The 22,270-nt window shown below is 39.8% G+C and overlaps 1 protein-coding gene and 1 non-coding gene across 2 annotated transcripts; one reads left to right on the plus strand and one right to left on the minus strand.

The window, feature by feature from the left end:
* Nucleotides 1-1,423: 1,423 nt before the first annotated feature.
* On the minus strand, nt 1,424-1,530 carry LOC122653369. Its single transcript, XR_006331800.1, has one exon. It is a non-coding gene; the product is annotated as a small nucleolar RNA R71 (small nucleolar RNA).
* Nucleotides 1,531-13,045: 11,515 nt separating this feature from the next.
* LOC122650596 (protein MAIN-LIKE 2-like) lies at nt 13,046-17,504 on the plus strand. Its single transcript, XM_043843998.1, has 5 exons — nt 13,046-13,078; nt 15,749-15,874; nt 15,956-16,600; nt 16,682-16,801; nt 17,343-17,504. Exons 1-5 carry the CDS (start codon nt 13,046-13,048, stop codon nt 17,502-17,504), a joined length of 1,086 nt encoding a protein of 361 aa, XP_043699933.1.
* The last annotated feature ends 4,766 nt before the right edge of the window (nt 17,505-22,270 follow it).

The raw sequence follows: 22,270 nt of genomic DNA on the forward strand, positions 1-22,270 counted from the left end.
TACCGATGTTGGATTATAGCTGAACGAACTAAGTGTGCCAAGCCCCATAAGCGAAGGACGATAGTACTTGTCAAGATAGTCCATACCTAGGAGGAACCCTACATTCTGTGGTATTATTAGGCCTGTGGTTATAATAAACCAAAGCATGCAATCGAATTGAAGAACAACCCATTAGGGATTCGAACCCTAAAGATAGTCTTCTCCCGTATTTGCATATCGTTGTTAGCTTAGATTCGTTTCTTTAGTTCGTAGTTTAAAATCAGATTTATTACATTTTAATTTTCATCATTTTCAACTAATAATCTTAGTAATTTAGCCTTCCAGTTCCCCGTAGATCGACCCCTTACTTTCTACTTGCTAGATTAATTTAGGGTTTTATTTTTGACCAGTTAACGACACGATCAAATTTTGGCGCCGTTGCAGGGCAACCGAAGCACGATTGCTAAGATTGATTGAGTTGTTTTGTGTTACTTTATTTTAGTTTTAATTTTATAATTCCAGAATTTTTATTTTTATTTTTAATCTCTTTATTAGGTTAATTTTAGTATACCTAACACTCTCTTTGTTTGTGCGGGAAGCCGAGTAGATCGAGTAGGACAAGCTGTCCGTTTGGTTTACTTTTTAATTCCTAGACTTTATGTAATTAGGATTATTTTATGTAATAATTTTTTTTCTTCCAGCATTAGATTGGGTGTTTAGGTTTAATTTTAATTCCCCCAGCCCCTTAAGATCATATTTGTAACCGTTCATCGGGGGCAGCACGTGGAATTGCACAATCGGAAACACCAGGTAAGTATTTTAGTTAGTTTTGAATTAGTTATTTTTTTTTAACTTTATAGTTCTGATTTTTATTTTTATTGAGTTTTTTTTTATTTAGTTATCACATTTTAATTTCTAGTTTTAATTTCTATTTAATTAGCACGTTCAACTTGTGTTGTGTTTTATGCATGTCGGCATTCTTTGCACCCCAACCTGATTGTCATTGACCTAGAAATAGAGCGATCTGTAGCTAGACCTAGGGATAAGGATAATCATAACAACATGGGTGATGAAAATCAGCCAGGAAGGCCGCTGAGTGAGCACTTCACTCCAACTGCCTATACCCCTGCATCTTGTATTCAGTTGCCTGCCATTCAGGCCGCTCAATATGAGATCAAGTCCACACATCATACAGATGTTACCATCCTATTATGGACTTGCTAATGAGGAGCCTTACAAGCATCTTGATGAGTTCTTAGAGGTATGCTCTACAGTCAAAATCCAAGACCTCTCGCCAGATGCCTTAAAGTTGCTTCTGTTCCCATTTTCCTTTAAGGACAAAGCCAAACACTGGCTCCATTCCCTAGATTCGGTTAGGATTTCTATGTGGGCGGGAATGCAGCAGGAATTTCTAAAAAAATTCTTTCCCATTGGCCGGACTAATAGCCTTAGAAGAGACATTACTAGTTTCTCCCAATTAGAGGACACATAATTTCATGAAGCGTGGGAGAGACCCAAGGAATTATTTAGGAAGTGCCCCCACCATGCTGTCCTGAAATGGCAGTTAGTCCAGTGCTTTTATGATGGCCTCCATGACCGATATAGGCAGATGGTAGACTCCTCTTGTGGTGGAACATTTATGCACAAGAATGAGACGGAAGCATGGGATCTTTTTGAAACCCTTAGTGAGAATTCCCAACATCATGCTTCAGCTTCTCAGACTGAGATTCTGCACATAGGGCAACCAAAGAAGGGCGGTCTCTATGAGATCAATCCAACTGTAGAGATGACTGCTAAGGTTGATATGCTGTCCAAGAAATTGGACTATCTGATATCTATAGGACAGCATTCTATGTCCCATTTCCCAATGTGTTTCCCTCCACCCAATCAGACTGAAGCCTGTGTCTTATGTTCTAGCCCTAGTCATTATGTGACGGACTATCCTTCGGCTGCACCATTCCCTGAATTTGTTCAAGAATAGGTACAAGTGGCTCAAGGTTTCCCTAAACCGGGTAATGATCCTTTTTCCAATACCTATAACCCGAGATGGCGAAACCACCCAAACCTTTCATGGAAAAACTTAGTACCTAATAATCCTCCAAACTGACCATATAGGCCACCATTTAATGTTCAATCTAATGCCTATAGGGGTGGACAACCATCATAGCCTCAACCCCAACAGAATCAATCCTTTGAGGAAAAGGTGCTAAAAGCATTAAATGGAATCGAGCAGAACACACAACTGCTATATTCACATACTTAGTCCATTAATAAGCCAGAGAACCAACTCGGTCAACTAGCTGATGCTATAAGCAGGAGGGAGGTTGGCCAATTGCCAAGTCAGCCAATAGATAACCCAAATAGTCAAATAGGTTGAGGGAAAGAGCAAGTCCAGTTGGTCACAGTCCTGAGGAGTGGCAAAAGGGTGGATAAACCTGATGCACCCTTAGCCACTAATGAGACGTTGCCTACTAAGTCTTAAAGCCAGGGAGAGGCTGAGCCAACCCTAGAGAATTCTGGTAGTGGTGTAGACACACATGATTTCATTACTGAAACACCTCCTGTGAAACCCATTCATCAGTTCCCAAGGAAGGGGCTGCACATTCCTATTGTGGAGGGACCATCACCTGATTCTTACATTCCAAAGGTCCCTTTTCCCCAAGCTCTTCAGACACCATCTTCCCCCCTTCAGGGTAAACAAGGTGAAAAGATGCAAGAGATGATCGACTTGTTCCAATAAGTTCGCATCAATCTCCCCCTCTTGGATGCTATCAAACAAGTTCCTGCTTACGCTAAGTTTTAAAAAGACCTTTGCACCCAAAAGCGTACGTTGAGAACTGAAATCGCTAAGACCATCCATTTGACTGAACAGGTTAGTTCGGTAATTTCCAACCACGTACCCCCTAAGCTTAAGGACCCAGGTGTGCCTCTTATTTTTTGCATCATTGGAGATCTCTCCATAAGTAGGGCACTACTTGATATAGGGGCTAGTGTGAATATTTTGCCTAGTTCAGTCTATGACAAATTTGGTTTAGGAGATTTGAAACCCACTGAGGTTATCCTTCAGTTGGCTGATCGTTCAATCAAAACACCTCATGGGTTGTTAGAAGATGTTTTAGTGAAGGTGGAAGAATTGTACTTTCCTGTGGACTTCCTTGTCCTGGATATGGATACAGCCACCACAGCCAAGCTTCCCCCTATCATTTTAGGGCACCCCTTCTTAGCTACTGGGAATGCTTGCATACATTGTAGATCGGGTGCCATGGACATCTCTTTTAGGAATAAGAAGCTTAGGCTCAACATCTTCAATGCATCCTTAGGTTCCTTTAGAGAAGAAGAGTGCTTTGCGTTTGATTTATTAGACGAAGTTGTGGCTGATCACGCTTCTCACGTGCTTATTGATGAACCTTTGCAGCAGTATGTGATGCTTGGAGATGAGTCTGAGGCATACACTAAAGAGGTGCATACTTTTCTTGATTCCTCACCCTCTTTAGAACGGCCACCTTGGACAATTAGGTTTGAGCTGCTCCCCCCTTTGGTTACATCTCTCCAACCTTCTTCTAAACCGGCTCCTTGGTATGATTTGATCCTTGACCCTCCATGAGTCATTCTGAGTCTAGCTGAAGACTCTAAATTTAGCGCTACGTGGGAGGCAACCCACTATTTTTTCTTTAGTACTTTTGTTTTTGTGTTTGCTTGTTTTTGTTTTTTTTTTTAGGTAGCTGCTACTGATTGTTGGATGCACTGTTCTGCCGTATATTACTGATTTCTGGTACGCTCCTTCCCTTGTCCCTATTTTTATTGTTCTGCATGCATTGAGGACACTGCATACTTTAAGTGTGTGGGGGGGGGTGTGAGACCGATTGATAGATTTTTATTTTTTAGCTTTTGGTAAGTTTTACATGTCTCTCTGTTACTTTGATGCAAAACGCGGGAGAGAGAGACTTAGGAACCCTAATCTGAAGTAATAAAAACCCTGTTGAGAGGAGAGTAGCTAGTATGTATCCTAAGGTGGGTTTTGACTTAGACAATAAGAGCCCCATCTTGTCGAAGGGACAGACCACTTGGCTGTCTTGTGTTTCTTTGAGCTTTTGGTTAGAAGCTGAGACCAAGTTTAGTTTTGGTGTGACATAAAAAAATAAATAAATAAATAAATAAATAAAAGTAAGAGTTGAATTCCTTGGAGCTAGACAGGGCACTCCGCCTTAGGAAGCGAGGTGACTTGGTCAACACTCCTTGGGGTGAAACCTCTGAAAAAGAACTCTAGCATCACTATCCCTATGGATATATGTAAGAAACAAAGCTACCAAGTAGCTCGGGTGTCTTGTGTAGTGGCCCTGCATGGCATTTGAGGAATAGTAGTGGAGTAACAAATGGAGTTCACTGTTTTGGAAAAAAAAAAAAAAGAAGAAGAAATGTCATTGCCTTGGTACAATTGTATGGTCAAAAAATGCTCCGAAGCCTAAAGTCCTTGGTGCCCTTGACGTCATGAGTGGTCTTACCTTAAGTAAGGTGGTGTTTGGTAGATATGGGGAGATTCCCTAATTAGGATGTGTACCTGTTGCTAGAATCAATACTAGGTAATAAGAGCTCAAGTGTGGGGGTACCTTTGTCTTCTTGATCTTAAGTAGGGCATCTCAGTTTCAGGTTTGGTGTGTGCTTCTCACCCATTGTCAAAATTTAAACTTGCAATCATGAATTTTGTGTGTATATTCCCTGTAAACACTCACGAGACAAAGCTCGTCCACTAGGGGTAACCTAGGGGTTTAAAGGCTTGTTGCACATGCTAAGTACAACCGTGATTCCTACGAAAGTGAGTAAGGTTTTTTTTATTTTCTTTATTTTCTTTTTGCTCGAGGGCTAGCAAAATCTCAGTGTGGGGGTATTTGATGAGCACACTTATGTGTGAAATTATTCCATTTAATTCTGCAGTTTATCTTCTTAGAATGGAGCTACCTTGGGTATTTTCTATCTTTTTCAGGGTACAGGGGTATTTTATGCGATTTCATGCTATTCTGGACTATCAGGCATCATATCTTCTAATTTACACGTAAAGTGGTCCAGTTTCTTTTCATGGTTACAAAGAGGGCTGAATTCTGAGCAAGATAGATGTGTTGTATTAAAAGTACGCATCGGTTTCGGAGTCCATTCATGCAATTATTCTTTTTGGGCCAGAAAAGAATAATGGGCTGAAAAATGAGTTGAAATGCAAGTCCGAGCCCATAACCAAGGAAGATTGACTGGTATAATATAAGTGGGCCCCTCCTTCATTGTTGGACGAATTTCCTCCCCTATTTTCTCTCTCTTCTATTTTATTCTCTTATTTTATTTCCTCTCCTATTTTCTCTCGTCCATATATTTTATATATTTATCTTTTTCTTTCTCCCATTCACTTTCCATTTTTTTTTATTATTTTATTCAAACACCACACGGTTTCCTCTTTCCTAAATCTGTTTTATCCTCTTAATTCCCCATTTCACACGTTCCCTCTCTCTCTCATCCCCATCTTACATGTTATCTCTCTCTCTCTCTCTCTTTTAGTTTCCTATTCCAAACCCTATCCTATCTCTCTTTTTTTTTTTTTTATCTTTTTCTAATTTTTAAAAAGGCCATTCCCATCTAACGTTTCTACCTCTCTTAACACCCATATGCTGCCCATATCTTTTTCTCCCCATCTCACGTTCCTATCTCTCCTCTAATTCCCATATTTCTATCCACCTATTTCCCAAATCCCTCACAGATTCTCTATCTCTACCTCTCTTCCATCTCTCAGATTCCCTTTTTCTTTTTTTTATTATTAAATTCTTTTTAAAAACATAGCTATAAAAACACCCACGGACAGATTGGGAGGGGGATTCCATTCCAAGCAAAACCGTGCTCTCTTTCTCTTCTTCTTCTTTCTATTTCCCTCTTTCTTCTTTTGTTTTTGTTTTTGGATCTTGGGTTCGACAAGGGGAGGAGGGAGTGATCACCATTCCAACAGCTTCATCTCCATAGATCGTCATCACCATTGCTGCCCTTTGTCTCTTAGCACCATGATTGGCTAAGTTCCCTCTGTCTTTAGGTGTAGATGAACTAATGGTGTTTGCTATTGAAAATTCTGGTTTGTTGTCTTGATTGCTTGATGTTGAGACCCCAACCCTATTTGGATAATTTTAATAGATGTATTTAGTTAGAAAATTCTGTTTCTGTGATTCATTATTTTTCATTCAAGCAATGGTATTTTGTTCCTATGTGGTTGTACCGATGATGGATTATAGCTGAACGAACTAAGCGTGCCAAGCCTTATAAGCGAAGGACGATAGTACTCATCATGATAGTCCATACCTAGGAGGAACCCTACATTCTGTGGTATTATTAGGCCTATGGTTATAATAAACCGAAGCATGCAATCGAATTGAATAGCAACCCATTGGGGATTCGAACCCTAAAGATAGTTTTCTCCCGTATTTGCATATCGTTGTTAGCTTAGATTCGTTTCTTTAGTTCGTAGTTTAAAATCAGATTTATTGCATTTTAATTTTCATCACTTTCAACTAATAATCTTAGTAATTTAGCCTTTCAGTTCCTCATTGTTCGACCCCTTACTTGCTACTTACTAGATTAATTTAGGGTTTTATTTTTGACCGGTTAACGACATGATCAACGAGCAATCCATAATTTGTTGGTACGAAGATCAAGACACCAATAACTGATGTGGGAGGGACTGTATCCAAGAAAAACACAGGGAGAAGAATGAAAATCCATTTTATAAGTGTTGTAAGGGCGAAGAAAAAGACAGCGGTGTCAAACAGGTAATGCCAACCTTGCCTAGGAACATGACCATGAGCTAGAAGATACAAACGAGTCTCAACAATGTGGCAATGGCGGCGCTCAACAGCACCCTGTTGCTCATGAGTATGAGGGCAAGAGAGACGGTGGGAAATACCCAGGGTGGAGAAAAAGGTGGGGAGAGTACGATACTCACCCCCCCAATCAGTTTGAATAGTACGAATTTTGTGATCAAAGAGCCGTTCAACAAGTAATTGAAAAGTGCGAAAGGTAGAAAAAACAATAGACTTGCGTATAATAGGAAAAAACCAAATAAATTGAGTGCAATCATCCATAAAAATTACAAAGAATTGGTGACCATCGACTAAAGGGGTGGGAGATGGTCCCCAAACATCACTAAAAATTAAATCAAGAGGAAATAAACTACGGGAGGGTGAAAGTTTTCAAGATAAACTAGAGGCCTTGCAAAGTTGACAGGCATTACACAAATTTGAAAGTTTAGTAGAAGCACATGGTAAATTTTTTTCACAAAGTATAAAATGGAGCAGTTGCTCATGTGGATGACCAAGGCGGTGATGCCAACCATCGATGGAAGTTCTTTCGGCAATATTGGCAGTCGGTGATGACACTGGAGAATAGGAAATAGTGTAGAGACCATTGCTACTCGGTCCGGAAAGCAGTATGTTCTTGGTGACCTGATCCTTAACAAAAAAGTGAGATTCAAAATAAACACCATTATCTTGACAAAATTTTTGAACAGAAAGAAGTTTTTGGGAAATAGAAGGATCATGTAAGACATTCGATAAACAAAAAGAAAGAGAATCAGAATTAGAAGGAATAGAACCAATACTAATGTTAGAGATAGGAAGACCCTTACCATTACCGATATGCAGTTGATCAGGACCAGTATAGTTGTCATAAGAAGAAATGGAATTTAGATCTGGGGTTACATGGTGGGAGGCACTAGTGTCTAGATACTAGGCTAGGGTAGTGGAGGGTGGAGGGGTAGGGAGAAGTGGGGGATTGGCATAGTAGGCAGCCGGGGAGGGAGGGGGAGGGTACGGGCGGTAAGTAGGGGAAGGTGGTGGGGTAGGGGAGGGAGGGTGATGGAAAAGGTGAGGCTGATCCTTATAGTGGCATTGAGATGCAGTGTGATACAAGCGATGACAAATAGTGCACCAGGCTATAGATCCTTAAGAACAACCACCAAAACTACGACCGCGGCCACGACCACGACCACGACCTCCTCTCCCATGAAAGGAACCCTTGGTAGGGCTGGATTCAGTAGGAGAGGGGCCTTTTTGAATAGTGTTTACAGTAGGGTGTTAAGAAAAAGCCCAGAATGGTGATTTGCAGAAGAAAAACGGAATAGAGAAAGCACACACAATGCACAACACAGAGATTTACGTGGTTCACCCCCAAGGTGGGAAGCTACATCCATGGCCGAGAAATAGAATAGATTTCACTATTTTTTTGGAAATGTTACAAACCCTCTTAACCCCATCTCAAAGAGATAAGAACATTATATAAGGAAGCCCTAACCCCAGAAAGTACAAAAGTGCCCCTGGCCCAAAATTACCAAAAAAAAGGGCCGGACCAAAACATAACATATGGCTCAAAAGTACTCATTTTATAGATCTTGATGAGCCCAACACAACACCAAACCTTTGGTAGGGACGTTCACCATTTTTTGCCATTCCGAGGTTGTTTTGAGGCCGTAAAAGCCCTCCGAAGATCTCAACCACACTTTTTGGCCAAAATTAGGTTTCACCAACAACATAGGGGCACCGGCGGTAGAGGATGATTCAGTGAGATATAGATTTTGCAAGGCAAATCCATGAAGGAATTCATAGCTTTGAAACATGAAGTACAAATCATCAGAAGAAATAACATCAATCCGAGTTAAGAGGGAAGAGACCATAGGGAAAAATTCACTATGCAAGCCCTTGTAGATGTGCATGTTGAAGTTGCTAGGCCGGAATGACTGACCAGCGGCAGAGGGCTCAGCCGATATAGCTTTGGCACAGGTGAGAAACTTAGGAACAGTCTCATCCGGTTATTGGGTGAGATCGTGAAGAGCCATAGTAAGGGTCATGAGCCGGCTTTCAGAAGGGGATGAAAGAGAAGTTGAGAGAGCATCCCATACATCTTTGCTGGTATCCTTGCCGAGAATAAGAGGGAAGACATCCTCGGTAAGGGAGGCAATTAACAAGCTCCGGATCATGGCATCTTGGCAACGCCAAATAGTAGCAACAACAACATCAGTAGGGAGTGGAGTAGATCCATCGAGATATCCAAAGAGATTTTGAGCCTGCAAAACGGTTCAACCTGTGTCCTCCAATATAGATAGTTTGTAGAGGTCAATTTAATGGAGATATAGTGATTGGCATGGGTGAAGGGGTTGTCAGGGATTGCTGCAGCAGGGAGAGGATTGATCACTTCATTGTCGTCGCCCATTGAAGAAGAGAAAGAGAAGAAACCGCAAAAGATCTAGGACAGGTAACTCATTGTAGAACTAGCGGATGATACCATATTATAATGATAAATTCTGTTATATGATTTTATTCATCAATGACTGAGTTATATATATATATATATATATATATATATATATATATATTGCAGAGATAGGGTATAAACCCTAGTGATAAAGAGAAGAAACGGTTCTTATGAGAGAGAACTAGATGGAGTAGGAAACTAAAGGGATAACAGTCCCACATGTGATAAGGATGATCCAATATGAGGATTGAGTTTTAAAAGGATTGAAACTCCTCATACGGCAATGGAGTCCACATACGATAATAATGAGCAACTCTCTGTCACATCAAATGGTTCTCACCTTCTGTGTCTCTGTCTCTCTCTTAGCGAAACTAAACCTCTCTCTTCTTCTTTGTTTGAATTTTATTCTCAGAGAAATTGGAAAAAAAAATGTTTAGTAGAGTCCTTTCCAGGAAGAGGATAACTGGATCTATTCCTGTATATCTCAATGTCTACGATCTCACCCCTATCAATGGCTATGCTTACTGGTTCGGCCTTGGTGTTTACCACTTCGGTGTTCATGGTTAGAATTTCTTCATTTTCCATTTTTTCTCAGCTCTGGATCCCAATGTGTGTGTTTGTGCTTGCATTGCTTGACTACAAAACCTATTTTTCTAGCGATTCCACTTGTATATGAATAAGATCTGATGGGTTTAAAGTGTTGGTTTTGATTTGTGTGATTTTGATAGTTCATGAAGTGGAATACGCATTAGGGATGCATGATTTTCCAACGATGGGGATTTTTATGCCATAGGCGTCGGACAGAACCTCAATCGGCAGTGGAAAAACAACAGAGACCCTTGAATTTTTTGTTTTGGCATGAGGTTGAAGGCGGTTCAGGTGTTTGAACTTCACAATAACATACAGAGAAAGAGGGGAGATGGAGAAACTAACCTTCGCCGGAGGGTGGCTGGGCTAGGAGATGTCCATCGGAGATGTCTGTAACCTTCACCGGAGATGGTGTGAAGGCAAAACCCTGTTGAGGAAAAGTCCTCATACATAAACTCCAATAATCTATCATGATGATATAAACGTTTTGATGATCACAAATAAATCGAATTGTACTAACTCTTGTCTAAAAGATGCATAGATAAGAGCATGACACCAAGTGAGGGGGAGCACTTAATTCAAGAGATTGATGCTCAAAGCAAATTGAACCTTGTCCTATCTTTCAAGACATCAAAGAATCATGAAAAACAAGTTTTGAAGACAAAGATCAAGATAAGTTAGAGGTACTCATATTAAAGACATTCATGTAAAGAAGTGAAGTTCAAGACTTGAAGAAGATTAAAGATTTAGAATTGTACTATGTTGTTAAATCATTTGTTAAAGTCAAAATTAATGTAATGCACACACACACACACACACACATGCATATATTCATATGGAATAACTTTAGGAAGTTATAATAACCTCAATTCATGTGACCAAATTCATTTGGAAATCCCGAAGGTAGTCCATCAAAGGACTTAGTTCATTTTAGCAGAAATTAACTAATCTGGCATACCGGATTCTTAAACGGATCTCAGAAAATAGCCTATAGTAGCTTTCCAGCGCACGCTGGATTGTGATCCAGCATACTGGATCAAAGGCTGGCTATGTTCTACCCTGAACTGGCATACCGGATTATGATCCAGCATACTAGATCAAATATTACTGTTGGAATTTGACCATTATACCTTAGATCATTTAAGAAAATTTGGGAACCGGCATGCCGGATTAGGAATCGGTGTACCGGATTATTACTGTCTAATCGAATCCGATCTTAAGACAGTTTCTAAAATTATTAGAGCTACCTAGCCTATAAATAGGCTCTTGTTTAAGGCTCTAATTACTGCTACTAATCACAATTAAGAGCTTTCATTACAAGGCTTCATTGCAACAGCATCAAGTGAGCCTTCATTGATTGTAAGCATCAATTTATCACAAAGCTCACACACTCAAGCTCTCTACTTCATCTTGCTTCAAGCTCCAACGGTGGAAGGTAGCTTACACACTTACTAAGGTTGAGGTAATCTTTTTCTTAGTAAATTTTTGTTATATGTGTTAATTGAGTCCTCTTGCTTGGAATCAAGATTGGTTGAGTCCTCTTGCTCGGAATCAAGAGTAATTATTAGTGTTGAGTCCTCTTGCTCTCAATCAAGATTTGTACAAGTTCTCTTGCTCATTCTAAAGATTTTTTTTAGTGGAATTCTCTCTAAGGTGAGAGGAGTGGACGTAGGCAAATTTTGGCCAAACCACTATAAATCTCTGTGTTATCTTTGCAATTTAATTGTCTTTCATTGATAACATCTTAAACACTTACTAAGGTTGAGGTAATCTTTTTCCTAGTAATTTTTATTATCTATGTTAATTGAGTCCTCTTGCTCGGAATCAAGATTGGTCGCTTACTCAGAATCAAGAGTAGTTATTAGTGTTGAGTTCTCTTGCTCTCAATCAAGATTAGTACGAGTTCTTTTACTCATTCTAAATTTTTTTTCAGTGGAATTTTCTCTAAGGTGAGAGGAGTGGACGTAGGCAAGTTTTGGCCGAACCACTATAAATCTTTGTGTTATCTTTGTAATTTACTTGTCTTTCATTGATAACATTTTTATTTCCGCAATAGTTTTTATTTTTCACTACCTTTACCTATTCATCCCTCTCTAGGTGAATTCACATTTGGTATCAGAGCGGGAGCTCAAGACTTTGATTAATTTTAATCTTTTTAAGAGTTAAAAGACCATGAGATTCTCTAGCAATCGAAAGATTGAAGGATACATCATCACTAGACCACCTTTCTTTGAAGGAGAAGCATTCTCCTATTGAAAAAATTGCTTCAAAAAATTGCTTCAAGAACTTTGTGTGTGTTAATAATATTGATGCTTGGGAAGTTATAGAAAATAGACCAAATACCATAGACAAACCCAAAAAAGAATGGACTATCGCTGATAAAGCAAAAGTCCAACTTAACTATGTAGTAATAAGTTACATTCAATGTGCTTTGGGAGAAAAATAATATAATAGAACTTGCATGTGTGACTCAGCTAAAGAGATGTTTGACAAACTCATTGTAACCTATAAAGGTACCTCGGAGGTCAAACAATCTAAAATAGATATGCTTGTCAATGAATATGAACTATTTAAAATAAAAAATGATGAAGATATCTATGCCATGTTTACTCGTTTCACTAACATTGTGAACAAGTTGAAAGGTTTAGGTAAGATCTATTCAAACGGAGAAAATGTAAGAAAGATCTTGAGATCTCTTTCCAAAGAATGGAGACCCAAAACAACGGCTATCAAAGAGTCAAAGGATATCGACAAGTTGAGCCTAGATGAGTTATTGGGATCACTCCAAACTCACGAAATAGAACTCAAGTAAGACACCAAAGAAGATGAACCAAAAGAATCTAAGAAGAAAGCGGCTTTCAAATCATGCTACAAAATTAGTGATGATGAAGAAGAATTATCAGATGACGAGATCGAATATCTCTCAAAGAAGTTCTCAAAGTTCCTGAAGAACAAAGGCAAAACCTCAGTCAACAAGAGCAGACTCTCAAGAGACCAAAAAAGTAAGAATATTTTTTAAAACAATAATGACTCTTCTTCAAAAGATATTATTTATTTTGAGTGTAGAAAACTAGGACACTTCAAGGGAGATTGTCCAAAATTGTAGAAATACAAAAAGGCATACAAAGTCAAACACTCATTTGATTCAAGTGATGAAGAAGACGAAGATGAAGAATTTCAAGATAGAGAACAAACCAACTTAGCTCTTATGGCTCTTGAAGATGAGGAAAATAAAGTTGAGGTAAGTTCTACAACCCCATACCCTAAAAATAACTTAGAATTAGAAGAGGTCTTTGAGGAACTTTATCAAAATAGCATAGTATTGGCAACCACCAAAAGAATCTCCTAAAAGAGATCAATATATTTAAAGACCAAAACATGATTTTAACTTCTCAAGTTAACGACTTGGAAGAAGAAAAAGAAAAGTTGTGTAAAGCTTTAGAATCTTTTACTAATGGTAAAAAGAACTTTGATATTTTACTTGGATCGACATCCAAAGTACCTTTCAACAGGGAAGGGCTAGGCTATGATGTGAACAAAAGTTTAAATCAAACCAAAGAGCCAAGTACAAGTAAAATAGCAAGTAAGAAAGTAAAGAAGAATAAATAATATAATCATTGTAGGAAGAAGGGATATTTTCTTGAGGAATGCTATTCCAAGAATAAAAGTCATCAAGTTAAGAACCCCAATCCCAAAGGAAAGACTAAAAGTCCAAAAACCCCTCAAAGTATTGTATGCAATAATTGTAATAAAAAGGGACATTCAATTTGGGATTGTCATGATACTCAATGGAGAAACCAGTACATGGGATTATAGAATACGAATCAAGTATATTACAAACCTAGAAGACCTTATTATGGTCAATATTGGAGAGATCCTCCTAAAATGCGAAAATCACATAACGTAACCCAAAATCAAAGACCTTGGAATCCCCAATCATACAATAATTGATATGGTAACCAAAGGGTAAATGAAAATAGAATGATTTGGAGACCAAGAGAAATGTATGATAGTAACAATGACGGGCCCAACACACAATGAAGACCAAAATTTTATTGAGTATTATTGTTTTGTAAGTACAAAAGAGCAACATGGGGTATGCTATGAAGAGAATTGGGCTTTGTAACCCCTTTGAATGATTTTTTTTATCCCTGTTATTCATAATTTTACTATCCCCACTTTTTGATAATGCTAAAGGGGGAGAGAAATGGGGAGAAAAATTTGTTATGTAGTTTTCTCTTTGAACTTATTATATAATTAATGTTATACATTTCTTGAATATTGCATTATTTTCGATTAATATTTGTCATCATAAAAAATGGAGAGATTGTTAAGAAAAAGTCCTCATACATAAACTCCAATCATCTATCATGATTATATAAATGTTTTGATGATAACAAATAAATCGAACTGTACTAACTCTTGTCTAAAAGATGCATAGATAAGAGCATGGCACCAAGTGAGGGGGAGCACTCAGTTCAAGAGATTGATGCTCAAAGCAAATTGAACCTTGTCCTATCTTTCAAGACATCAAAGAATCATGAAGTACAAGTTTTGAAGACCAAGATCATGATAAGTTAGAGGAACTCACATTGAAGACATTCATATAAAGAAGTGATGTTCAAGACTTGAAGAAGATTGAAGACTTAGAATTGTACTAAGTTGTTAAATCATTTGTTAAAGTCAAAATTAATGTAATGCACACACACACGTATACATTCATTTAGAATGAATTTAAGAGGTTATCATAACCTCAATTCATGTGACCAAATTCATTTGAAAATCCCTAAGATAGTCCATCAAAGGATTTAGTTCATTTCAGTAGAAAGTAACTAATCTGGCATACCGGATCCTTAAATGGCATATCGGATCAATATGGATATCAGGAAATAGCCTACAGTAGCTTTCCAGCGCACGCTGGATTGTGATCCAGCATATCGGATTAAAGGCTGGCTATGTTCTACCCTGAACCGGCATACCGGATTATGATCCAGCATATCGAATCAAATATTATTGTTAGAATTTGACCGTTATACCTTAGATCATTTACGAAAATTTGGTGAACCGGCATACCAACTAACTTTTTTGGACAATGGGCAATGAGATGGCATCGTGACCAAATTTTGAAAAACGTATGATGAGATGACATCGTGATTGAATTTTGAAAAACGTACGATGAGATGGCATCGTGATCGAATTTTTAGAAAATGCACGATGAGATGGCATTGTGAACAACTTTTTTGGACAATATGCGATGAGATGTCATTGCAACCAATTTTTGGAAAACGTATGATGAGATGGCTTCGCGACCAATTTTTTGGAAAACATACGATGAGATGGCTTCATGACCGAATTTTTGGAAAACGTACGATGAGATGGCATCGCAACCCACTTGGGAAAAATGTATGATGAGATGGCATCGCGACCAATTTTTTGGAAAACATACAATGAGATGGCCTCGCGCCCAATTTTTTGGAAAATGTACAATGAGATGGCATCGCGACCAACTTTTTAGAAAATGTATGATGAGATGGAATCGTGACCAATTTTTAGAAAAATGTACGATGAGATGGCATTGCGACCAATTTTTGGAAAATGTACGATGAGGTGGCATCGCAACCCAAAAAAAAGAAAATGTTTTTTCCCCTTTCAGTTTTCTTGGTGGTGCTTCCGCGCGGGGCCGCCGATTCTACGCAGTGCCACATGGGGCCTCTACCGGGGCCACGGCATCATCCACGGCTCCACGGTGCCGCCAGCCTTGCATTAATAGGGGGACTCCTCATTTCTCACCTCCCTCTCCTTCTTGGCTTGGGTTTTCCACTTAGGGGTCTGCCCTCTCTCCTCTTTCTCTCTCTTCTCTGTTCTTTTCTTATTTTTTTCTCAGTTTGGCCATCTGCCATGTCTTCATCAGGTTAGGCCGTCGTCGTCTTCCTTTGAAGTGACTGGCGATCTAAAGGTGGAGTGGTATCCTGGCAGCATCCAGGTGGATACTGTCCTCCATAAATGTTGTACCATTTGGGGTCAGGCCCTCAAAAAGGTAAGTGGTACTTGCCTTCTCTTCCTTTTCATGCAGCGCATTTTTTGTTCAATACTTGATTTCTTCTAATTATTCTATAAGAGTTTTACCCCCAACTATAAGAAATACTGTCGTACCAATAATGTCTTGTCATGGTATCAAGGACTTCATCTTGCTGTGACAGAGAGGGTGGACCTGACAAACCTTGGTTGTACAGCTCAGGTAGTTTCACCAAAGCTTGATACACCTGTAGTTCATGCTCTTACGGACCGTTGGTGGCCATCTACCCACACCTTCCATCTGCCTGCTGGGGAGGTAACCATCACTCCTTTAGACTTTTTTATGATCATGGGGATCCCTTTCTCTAGGAGACCTATTTCGCTGACTCACTCTGTTCAGATGAAATCCCTTGGGGAGATTAGTGACCTCCTGGATTACAAAGCGACTTCCTGCGTCATTCTCTTGACCACTATGAAGAAAGAGTGGGACAACCAGGTAATTGATGATAGCTCCCCTAAAGAGTTATTCGATCAAGCTGCTAAGAGTTTTCTCCTCTATCTTGTCTCCAATGTCCTCTTCTGTGATGGAGGAGGGCGCAGAGATACTTTCCTTGCTTGCTTCTTTGAAGATTTTGAGGAGGCAGAGTCCTTTGATTGGGGCGGGTCTGTTTACGCCCATTTCTTGAAGATGTTGGATCGCCTTACTTTCAGCGTGCCCGGCTTGATTGGCTGTGCCTATGATCTTTGGGTATACTTTGCTCCCCTATCTTTTCTTTAGCCTTCAATCTTTCTTTGGTTCTTGATATTGCTCTCTTTTCCTTATTGACAGGTATGGTGTTACGAGGTTCTGGGGATTCATGCCCCTTGTCTTCCCAATGAAGCGGCTCCTTACATCCCCCAAGCAACTCGTTGGGGGAAGGCCATGTGTTCTTTTATTGATGAGCTGCAAGTACTCCTTCAGCTCAATGACTTGATAGTTAATCAGTTAATCATAAAAGAAACTTCTTTAAACATTTCTACTTTTTCTGAATTGGTTCTCCTTTACATCGGCTTAACTGAGTAGATTCTGTTTGTAGATCCACCGACAGCCTTATGACGAGGAGCAAATTGATGATAGTATCGGTATGTCTCTAGGCTTGTCCAGAAGTGGATAGCCTTCGAGGGTCCCTCTGGAGTTGAGCTTTATCTTGGGGAGAAGGTGACGCTTCAATGGTATTCGGCTCAGATGGTGCCTCGACCTCCCCCTTCTCATATGCATTCTCCTCTCTTATCTCCAGATATCGAGGTCTCGAGGGTTAGGATCCCAGCTTTGGAGATGATCGTGGCAGATCAGAACTACTAGGACTTCCTCTATCTAGAGACAGTTTGCGTTTGCTTGACCCAGGAGGGTCCCGTGGTATTTTCTTGAACCTTATCTCCCTTTGTGACATTTTCTTCTTTTCTTAAAATTGACAATCTTATCTTTTTTGTTTTCTTTCTTCTTTTTACAGTACCTAGGCCGCCGTCCGATTCTTGGCGAGTACGGATTACCTCCTTCTCATGGCTACAGTGTGAATTCTTGCCCCTCCCATGCTGTTGCTAATAGTTTGCCTATCGCGCAAATGGGTAACCTCATCCCAGGGTACCGGGATGGACCATCCCTTCCAGATTGACACCAGTCTCTAGACTGTCCTTCCTACGTGTCAGGTTCCTAATCATGATTTGGGACTCCCGATTCCTTTTGCCGGGGTATGTTACCTCTTCTTTTTCTCTCTTGCTTTATGACTGATTCCTTGGTCTTGGCGCTGACCCCTATTTGGTATTATCATAATAGATTAGTGTTGAAAGATATGCCGATATCCACCGGATGCAGGTGAGCGTGGATGCCAAATTCCTGGAGCGGATATACAATATCCAACGATTGGTGAGTACTTCCTCTTCCATGTATTTTGACGTTTCCTTTCCCATCTTTGGAATCTTTCTGTCTTGAAGTAATCGCGTTCCTTTCCCCTTTTAGAGCGGTTAGCTCAATGAGATGAGGGAATCCCGGGACTACTTCAGGAATCACTATCAGCAATACTCAGATGAGAGCAGGCGTCTTTGGAGTCAGTTAGCATGCGAAAGACTCTTCCCATTGCCATCTCTAGCACAGGGTGATGATGATCATAACGGTGACGGAGATGATGATGATGATGATGACGGCGGTCATGATGATGAGTTCATTCCGGAGGTTGAGAGTGAGGCTTCATCCTTTGGTGGCGAGAATCAGCCTTCTCCCCCTCCCCAGTTATTACTCATACTTTTCTTTTAGCCTTATTGTATGGATTTTAGAATGTTGTGTGGATTTTACACGTTGTTTGGATTTCAGATGTTGTGGTTTGTGTTCTTTGTTCTATCTTATGAACAAAACATGTTAATTATTTTGAGACATTTACTTTTTTCTTTGCAAGGCACAATCCCAAACATTTTTCATTTAATCCTTGATTGTTAAATGCATGGGAAAGGTAAAGCAACGGAAAAAAGAGAGTGATGGAATTGGTACATAGTGCGATAAGATCACCCCGTAATTATATGTTTCATCCACAATTCATCCAGTAGATTCACAATCTTCAGCATTAGCTCTTCTGGTGGTCGAACCTTCACCGTTGATGCTTTTGGAGTCAAATGATGCTGCATGGGCACAAGATGAGGCAAATAGAAGGTGGTATGGGTCAAACCCATCAACCACACATAATCACAATCCTGGATCTTGAAGATTGGGGTCTCTATATTCCACCAATGGCAATTCCACTGAATCTTCTCGCCCATTCTTTCTTCCAAATATTTTCTCTAATCCTTGATTGCATGAAACTCTATCTTTTCTCTTCGGATTCGGAAATGCTTTAGTTGTAGTATGGTGGTGGGTATTGGTTGGACCAATCGTAGCCTTTCCAATAACCACATTTGCAAAATTGTAGGTTATCCAACACAATAATCTATGCCATATTTTTGGGAAGCACTCATGTCGTCGAAACCTTTGAAAGACTCAGCTAGCACCGTAGGGGTGATATGACATCCTTCTAGAATCTACTGAACAATGTCGGCTATTACAGGGAGAACACCTTTTCTCTGAGTGCGTAATAAGTATCTCCCAATCATGCAAAATAAATATGCTTTCCTTCGATTCTCCTGTCGAGCTTCTCCGATGCTTTCCTGCTTGGAAAAGATTTCCTTCTTGGTCCATCCGAAGAAATCTTGCAAAACTTCTCCATAGCTGTTGCGTAGAGGGGGATGAAAAAGTCTTCCTGACAACGGTGAAAGCATGTAAGCTCAAAATTCTTCAATTATGGGGGTTGTCTTCACATCTCCAAATCTGAAAGCATGCAGTTCTGAATCCCAACATTGGTATACTTACCGAAGCATGTCATGATGGATTTCCACATACATAATTCTTCCAACGATTAGTAGATGTACATCTTCCAAAGCAGTTGGATCATCCAAACTCATGTCTGTGGTCCATTTACGTAAAGTCTTGTCGAGAGTTGCCCTCTTTGGGGGATGCATCTTGCCTGTACTCAACCAAAGAACTTTTTAGTAAACTAGAAAACATCTCTTTTTTTCTCTTTTCTTTTTCTTTTATATATTTTTGGACTCAAGGAATAGTCAGCTCCTATTAGTAACACATAAGAAGATGCCGGACGACAGATTTTTGTTGGATGGTGGGATTTTTTTAGATGGGTGATGGAGATTGCCGAGTGACAGATTTAGGAATATGCCCATGGTGAAGGCTTGTTGTGATTGCACTTGAGCATGCCAAGTTGCCTACGTATCCTTTGAAAAGGAATCAAGTCAAACGTAGTTCATGTAGACCTGACGGCTACATGAAATATTTTTTAAGTTGGTCCATGTTGACAAGGCCCTTGACGTCTTCTCCATCAAGATCCACGAGTCGAACAACTTGCCTGGTTAGGATTTCCTTCACTTGATAAGGTCCGCTCCAATTTGGCCTGAACTTCCCCCTTGGGTCGCCTTTGTTCTTGAAGAACCAAATCTCCTTCTTCGATGTTCCACGGGCGAACTCCTTTGTTGAAGGCCCTTGCATTCTAAGTTGGTACTTTTTAAGGTGATCCATGACTTTCATCCGTTTCTCATCTAGCAGGTTGAGCTCACCATGCCTTTCTTGCATCCATTCTACTTTGGGTAATTTGTAGTCCATCAATACTCTGAGGGATGTTACATGGATTTTTAAGGGTAATACTGCTTCAATTCCATAGACAAATGAAAAAGGAGTTACCCCAGTAGAGGTTCAAATGGACGTCTGATAATCCCATAACGCATATGGGAGCTTGTTTGCCCAATCTCTATGAGTATCAGCCTTTTTTTAAAATATGACTTTGACATTTTTGTTGGCTGCTTCCACTGCTCTGTTAGTCTGTGGTCTGTAGGTGTGTCTTGATACCAAATTTGGCGCAAAACTTATCTATTTTTTCCAAAAAATGTGCTCCCTGATCGGATATGAGGGCATGTGGCGCTCTATATTTGCATATGATATTTTCCTTGATGAACTTCGCTACCTTCATAGTCGTCAAGACAGTGTAAGACTGTGCCTCCACCCATTTGGTGAAATAATCTATGGCGACGAAGATAAATTCATGTCCATTGGATGTTTTCGGCATCACCTTCCCTATGATGTCAATGCCCCATGTGGAGAATGGCTAGGGAGAATTCAATGAATGGAGTTCCATGGGAGGAATGTGAATAATGTTGGCAAATATTTGGCACTTGTGACATCTTTTCACAAACGTGGCACAATCTTCTTCCATGGTTGCCCAATAATACCCCAATCTTAGGATCTTCTTGGCGAGCATTTTGGCATTCATATGCGGTCCGCAGATTCCCTGATGGATTTCTTCCATGATTGTTTGAGCTTGTTCCTCATTTACACAGAACATTCATATGCCATCATAAGATCTCTTGTACAATAAGTCTCCTTGGAGCATGAATTGCATGGCGTACTTTCATAGCCACTTCTTTTCACCCATAGTGAATCGTTCAGGATACCTCCTTTCTCTGATGAAGTCAATTATGGGTACGAATCATATATTTCCATCAGCTGTTAAGACAATCACTGATTCTTCATACGCTGGTTCACATCTTTTGTCCACCAAAAATGGTCAGATCTGGGTATCTAAGCTGCATTCAACCATTGAGGCAAGGGTGGCCAAAGCGTCTGCAAATCTGTTGTTGACTCTTGGCAAATATTCGAATGTGATTTCTTCAAAATTCTTGATTATCCCCTCTAAGTGTTCCTGATAGGGTTTCAGCTTTTAATCTTTTATTTTCCATTTCCCTTGAATTTGATAGATTACGATTGACGAATCCCCATAATCTTTCAGCTTCTTGATTCCGAATGCCATGGTGGCCTTGAGGCCAATGACACATACTTCGTACTCTACAATATTGTTGGTACATGAGAATTCTAATCAAAAAGCAGAAGGGAGATAAAGGTCTTCTGGGGTTATCAGCAGTATTCCGGCCCCGTATCCTCTTTGATTGGCTGTGCCATCAAAGTACAACTGCCACCAGTCTTTGCATTCTTCTTCTTCCACGCATGCTAAGTCTTCATCTAGGAAAAGATCTTCCATTGGTCGTGAATCTGGTTCCGCCGGATGTGCAGCTAGATGGTCTGAGACTACTCGCCCCTTCATAGACTTTTGGTTGACATATGTTAAGTCAAATTTTGATAATAACAACAACCATCTAGCCATCCTTTCGGTTAACGCTGGCTTTTCAAACAAGTACTTTATTAGGTCCATCCTTGAGATGAGTCGTATTGGCTGCAAAAGCATGTAATGCCTCAATCTTTTAGTTACCCAAACCAAGGCGGTACATGTCTTTTCCAAAGGGGTATAGCAAGTTTTGTACTCTAGCAATTTCTTTCTCAAGTAGTAGATTGCGTGTTCTTCCCCATTCTTCTGATCAAGCTGTGCTACCATTGACCCCATTGTCATTTCTTCAATGGATAAGTATAACAGCAACGATTCACCCAGCATCAGAGGGATAAGTACTGGCGGATGAGTCAAGTACTCTTTTATCTTTTCGAACGCCTCTTAGCACTTGTCATTCTATTCTTTTGGTTCTTCTTTTCTCAAGAGCTTAAAAATGGGTTCACATGTCGCGGTTAGGCATGCTATGAACCGACTTATATATTGGATGCAACCCAAGAAACCTCATTTTTCTATTTTTGGTGATGGCATTTCTGTTATAGCCTTTATTTTATCGGGATCCACTTCTATTCCTCTTTCGCTGACAAGAAATCCCAGAAGCTTCCCTGTCGTTGCTCCAAATATACATTTTTAAGGGTTCAATCTGAGCTTGTACTCTTTGATTTACTCGAGGAACTTTCTCATTGCTAGGAAATGCCCCTGCTGGGTGGCTGATTTGACAATCATATCATCCA

Source organism: Telopea speciosissima, chromosome 2 (assembly GCF_018873765.1).
Source record: "Telopea speciosissima isolate NSW1024214 ecotype Mountain lineage chromosome 2, Tspe_v1, whole genome shotgun sequence".
Classification (NCBI taxonomy): domain Eukaryota; kingdom Viridiplantae; phylum Streptophyta; class Magnoliopsida; order Proteales; family Proteaceae; genus Telopea; species Telopea speciosissima.

What these genes read in the sequence shown, in the direction of transcription:
- LOC122650596 (XM_043843998.1), top strand. Translation starts at nt 13,046, where the DNA reads ATGGCTCTTGAAGATGAGGAAAATAAAGTTGAG. An exon ending in ATGAGGAAAATAAAGTTGAG is followed by an intron (nt 13,079 to 15,748) that starts GTAAGTTCTACA and finishes TGTCTTCATCAG; the next exon opens with GTTAGGCCGTCGTCGTCTTC. An exon ending in GGGGTCAGGCCCTCAAAAAG is followed by an intron (nt 15,875 to 15,955) that starts GTAAGTGGTACT and finishes TTATTCTATAAG; the next exon opens with AGTTTTACCCCCAACTATAA.